The 5,411-nt window shown below is 42.7% G+C and overlaps 1 protein-coding gene across 1 annotated transcript in view; it reads left to right on the top strand.

The window, feature by feature from the left end:
• GINS3 (GINS complex subunit 3) overlaps positions 1–2,694 on the top strand; it is a 4,759-nt gene extending 2,065 nt beyond the window's left edge. Inside the window, exon 2 of the mRNA XM_010174397.2 lies at positions 2,413–2,694. Within this exon, the coding sequence (XP_010172699.1) occupies positions 2,413–2,643 (231 nt within the window). The 3' untranslated portion in view covers positions 2,644–2,694. The remainder of the gene's footprint in view (positions 1–2,412) is intronic.
• The last annotated feature ends 2,717 nt before the right edge of the window (positions 2,695–5,411 follow it).

The following is a 5,411-nucleotide window of genomic DNA, read 5'->3' as shown; positions in this document are numbered from 1 at the left end:
TTGGTGTTGTCAGCAGACTTGCTGAGGGTGCACTCCCTTCAGCAAGAGTTCTGCTCCCCAACATGCTTACAGTCATTCTTCCACCTTCTCCTGCATGTTGTTTGCTAATGTAATAAACATCTGTTCCTTTAGTAAGCTTATTAATTAATATATCAATCAGTACTCGGTTCCAGGTAGACTCCTGTTGAACTCTACTCAGTGACTTCTTTGTTCCTGATGGGAGCTATGGGTAATTGTCTCTACTGATCACCTACGGGTGGTTTAGCTGCATCTTGCAAGAACGCCCTGTGACAGATACCTATGTGCTGCTCTTCCTCCTGTTGTCAGGCCTGGCATCCTGCCATCATGGGAAACTGGCCTGGTCTCTCAAAGTTTGTTCTTGGCAAGCCTATTTTGGCTGTTACTCTTCTCGCTGTTTTCTTGCAGAAGTTCACCTGTAGCTTATTTGTTCCAGGATGTTTCCAGGAATTGATACTGATCAATTTATAACTCTTTGGCTCTTCCTTTCTCCCTTTCCATCTTCCCTTTCTCTTTTACATGATAGATAGCATCTTTGCCAGTTTCCGGACCTTTGCACTCCTTGAGCTTTTAAAGGTAACCACTAACAGCTCTGAGATTTCTTCCACCAGCTCTCTAAGTAGTCTGGGATGATTGCTATTTTTTTTCTATTTTCTTTCTCAGTACTTTAAATGGAGGCTAATGCAGAGAGGCTTTAAAGCTCTGCTGCTTTCTTGGAGTAGTCCACTGAAAGCTTGCTTTCTGCACTGAGGAGGTGACCACACCTTTTCTTGTCTTTTCTCTTTCTGCTAATGGACGACTTACTTAGGAAAAAATGCCACACTATCACACATCTCTTGCTGACAGAAAAATCAAAGCACACAAGGTATGCTTTCTTTTTATTGAAAGCAAACAAGAAGGGAGTTGTGCTCACTTAAAAAATAAACAAAACAGCCATAAACACTTGGTCGACAGCTGTCTGAATACGAGCCAGCAGTGTGCACAGGTGGCCAAGAAGGCAAATAGCATCCTGACTTGTATCAGAAACAGTGTGGCCAGCAGGACCAGGGAAGTCATCATTCCCCTGCACTCAGCACTGGTGAGGCCGCAGCTCGAGTGCTGGGTTCAGTGTTGGGCCCCTGACTCCAAGAAGGACATGGAGGTGCTGGAGCGTGTCCAGAGAAGGGCAACGGAGCTGGGGAAGGGTCTGGAGCACAAGTGTGCTGAGTTCCCTTGTGGCTGAGGGAACTGGGGGTGTTGAGCCTGGAGAAAAGGAGGCTGAGGGGAGACCTTCTGGCTCTGTCCAAGTCCCTTGGAGGAGGGTGGAGAGAGGTGGGGGTGGGTCTGTTCAACCAAGGACCAAGGGACAGGACAAGAGGAAATGGCCTCAAGTTGTGCCAAGGGAGGTTCAGATTGGATGTGAGGAAAGATTTCTTCACTGAAAGGGTTCTCAGACACTACAACAGGCTGCCTAGAGAAGTGGTGGAGTCCCCATCCCTGGAGGTGTTTAAAAGACGCGTAGATGAGGTGCTCAGAGATCTGGTTCAGTAGTGGATGGGTACGGTTGGACTCAATGATCAAAAAGGTCTTTTCCAACCAAAAGATTCTATGATTCCATTCTATGAAAAAAACCCTCTCCCAAATATTCAGGAACTATAAATGTAAAGTATAACTTTTTGGTGACAAAGCCAAAATGAGAGCTATTAATTTATAATATATTTATTCTATAAGTAAATCTCTAAAATAGTACAGTTCTGATGATTCTAAAATCAGCTTCTGAAATAACAAAGCTCAGTTTTCAGAGAGTTTTGACCTTTATTTTTTTTTTTATTATTCCCAAAAGCAAAGATAAGGAGGGAAGCAAAAATCCTTAAATATGTCTTGTCGTTTAGCTTTTTAGAATGCTATTTATTAGCTGTAGATATGTGGTTTTTGACTTTTTTTGTGGTTAACTGTTTTTACAGCATACTTGACATACAAGCATACTTACATGCTTTATAGTGGTGGTTTGGCTTAACTTCCAGGCCGTTCACAAGTTGCAGCTTGTATGTTCCTGCAGTAGCTGCAGTGGCATTCCACCCGCTCTAAAGCAACGATTGCTTGTGAAGTGGGATGGAATGGATTGTAATTGTGTTATACCCTGTGGTCTGTTCAAACCTGTCATTAGGAAGCAACCAAAATCTAATTCCATGCTTTCTTCCCATCCAGTAAGCATATCAGGTGCTTGCTGTCCCAGCTTAGGCAGGAAATGGTTTTGTCTTTGTATTCAAGGTTAATAGGTGCTGTGCTGTTTGCAGACCCGTGACTAGTTGTGCCTGCACCTTTGGCATTTTAGTCTTGAAAGCTCAGGCCTCTAGCATTTGAGCTGAAGACGTCTCTGTGTTACCTGTCAGTAATTCTGCTTATCTTCTTTAGACGTTTATTAGCCGTTTTCGTCGTATCATGGACTCCTCTCAGAATGCCTACAATGAAGACACATCAGCGCTGGTGGCTCGGCTGGATGAATTGGAGCGAGCCTTATTTCAAGCTGGGCAGAAAGGACTGAATGACTTCCAGTGCTGGGAAAAGGGACAGGCTTCTCAAATCACAGCTTCTAGTCTGGTCCAGAATTACGGGAAAAGAAAGTTCACAGATATGGATGGTTAAAAGCCTGAAGAACATGCAGCTGCAGTGGGGGACACCAAGAGATTTACAGTCTGTCTGTCACAGAAGAGAAAGATGAATTGGCTTTGGGGAAGGACAGGCTCCCTCTCCATTAATGGGAATTCTTCTCTATAACATGTTCGCATTAGACCAGTGCAAATTTTAAAGGCAGCTGGCAGGGGTATAAAAAATAGATTGCATCACCTCACTGGATAGCTTTACAGCTTACTCATAGACTCCTGAGGATTTGCAGTTAAAAGTGTTTGCTAGGTGGCTGAAAGGGTATGAGAGGATTTTCTGAAAGGATAATTAATATTTATTATTCTTTATCTTCCAAATTGATATTTACAATACCGGATCTGTTTGGAGAAAAGTGTAATTCTATGTATTTCATCTTGCTCTTCCCATTCGAGTCTCCTGGGAACAGCTGTTTCCATATTTCCCGTTCTTTGGAGAGCCTCAATGATGTGGAAAGGAATGTGGTACAAACCAGAGTGACTTTTTCCCATTTCTCATACATTGAGATGGAACAGGTTCTCTTTGTCAGGCAAGAATGTTTTTCTTTGCTGACTTTTGTACACAGCGTTAGTGTTCCAGAGAAAAATATCTCCTCTAAGCCATGTAGCAGGCAAAATGGCTGGGCAGGTCTCACGTGCTGTCTCATCCTCTTTCTCTTTTTCGGCTCCTGTGGGCTTCATGCTGCACAGGGTGGAGAATGTTCTCATTTGATGTGAGTGGCTTTTGCAATGGATGCGTCTCTGTGATGGGTGTTAAACTCCTCTGCTTGTTTTACAGAGGAAGCAACAGAAGGCAACAAAAGTTAGTCTGGACTGGATCAGAAGCAGCAACTTTAATGGAAACTCTCCCCCATTATCAACCTCTGAGCCATCTGTTTTCCTGTGAGAAATTCTTCTGATCACTAAGTCTGGTTAATAGAAGGTACAGAGCAAATGAACTGAGTTTCCTTCGTTCTGATCCATCTAATTGAGCCTAGCAAAATGATTCTAGTAAATGTCATTCTTGCCAGTAGGAGTGACTGGAGTTGGAACTTGCTAACCAGCACAGTGGTTATCATCCCATATGGCTGCCCTTAAACCTAGATTATCTGAAGTCACATTGGGTTGAAGACAGAATATAGATGGTTATCTCTGTAGGATATAGTTATTGCGGTCATCAGGATGGTCATCCTTTGGAAGCAGGTATTAGACATCTGATGGGTGCTTCTAAGCATCTGTAGAAGGTGGACCTTGCAGAGTACCTCACTGAAGGAGCCAGATCATAATGATACTGAGGGCTTTCTCTTCTGTGGGAATCGCTGGGAGGTGACAGTAAGATCCAAATCTTGAAGGAGTTGTTATTGGACTTGCAGGTGCACCTAGATGCTGGATACTTCAAACTGGAAACCTCAAGTACAAAGGGTGTGTGGCCATTCCTTGGCCAGAGGAGTGAAAGCTCTGCCTCTCGAGGTGGTGAGAGGGGACAGCGTGCTGGCTTCACAAGCACCTTGGCTTCTCCACCTCAGCTGCACAGGGCCAGGTGTCCTGCCACAGGAGACTAATCAGAAGCTGTGCCTGCAAAGTATTTCAAGTACGTGCAAGATCAAATGCTGCTGCACTTAATGACTTAATGGCACATAATAGCCTATGCTTTTCCATGCAGCTTATGTCTGTTTTCCATTTCTGGATTTTTATGTTGAATAAATATTTTGTAAGGAGATGCTTGTAATGGAAAATGTCTGTTGTTAATTGCCTCACAGCACTAAAAGCAGTAATAGATCAGAAAGTGCAGGTCCCTACAAAACTGTGGCCATGACATAATGCAGTCATGCTTATATCATTCCTCTTCTCTTACAGGTAACACAGGCAGGAGCTACATTCATGCGAGTGTAGAAGTAGGTCCTGTCTGACTTAGCCGACGTGGGTAATAGCTGTTTGCTCAGGTTGGGGGAGAGACACTGCCAAGCAATCAATAAGCTACTGATTTTGTAAATTGCATTTTTATAAAACACAAGATGGATGGAGGTGATTCCATCTTACCTCAACTTTGTTATAGAGTGGTGGGTAGCAGGTGGAAATTGGCTGTCTCTGTATTTGTACCCCACTGCTCCAAGTGCTGTAGAATAGACTTCATATGGCATGTCAGAGCTGTGTTCAGTGCTTCAGCTGCAAGGGAGGCAAGTTTAAGTCTATCTGTGATGAGAAACATTTTTGGGACATTAATTGGAAGGATTATTTTAATGAGAAGATGGCTTTGAGAAGGTGGCTTTGAGATCTAGTTGGTTTATAACCAAAATCAGTTGTTCATAAATTTCTGGACTGGTTTTGGTGACTGTCTAAACTCATTTTCCTACATTCGTAAGAACATTTTTCTTCTCTACTGCTAGGTGCAAAATCCAAGCAGACGGTTGCTCATTTGCCAACATTTTGTGCAGCTACTTTCAGAGTGGGGAGAAAAAAATTCCCTGAAGTAGTCCTCATTGTCACTGGCTTTTTGTAAGTGGGCGATGTCACTTTTAGTAACCTTGAGTGTTTAGGAATAAACACCAGTAAAACTCTTAAAAAATCTCATCCTGTAAGTTTAAATTACAGCATTTGGTTAGTAGATTTTATGCTCTGTTGATTTTTTTTCTTTTTTTTTTCCTTGCTGGCTGAAATGCTTTTTTTTCTGTCCAGAAATACAAGAGTGCTGTGTACTTTTTATGAATACAAACTGTCCTTTATGATTACAACGCAGCAAGTTATAAGTTAAAGGCATTTGAACTTATCAGAATG

The sequence above is a fragment of the Antrostomus carolinensis genome, unplaced genomic scaffold (genome assembly GCF_000700745.2).
Source record: "Antrostomus carolinensis isolate BGI_N321 unplaced genomic scaffold, ASM70074v2 scaffold13448, whole genome shotgun sequence".
NCBI lineage: Eukaryota > Metazoa > Chordata > Aves > Caprimulgiformes > Caprimulgidae > Antrostomus > Antrostomus carolinensis.
This window is presented reverse-complemented; position numbering and strand designations above follow the sequence as displayed.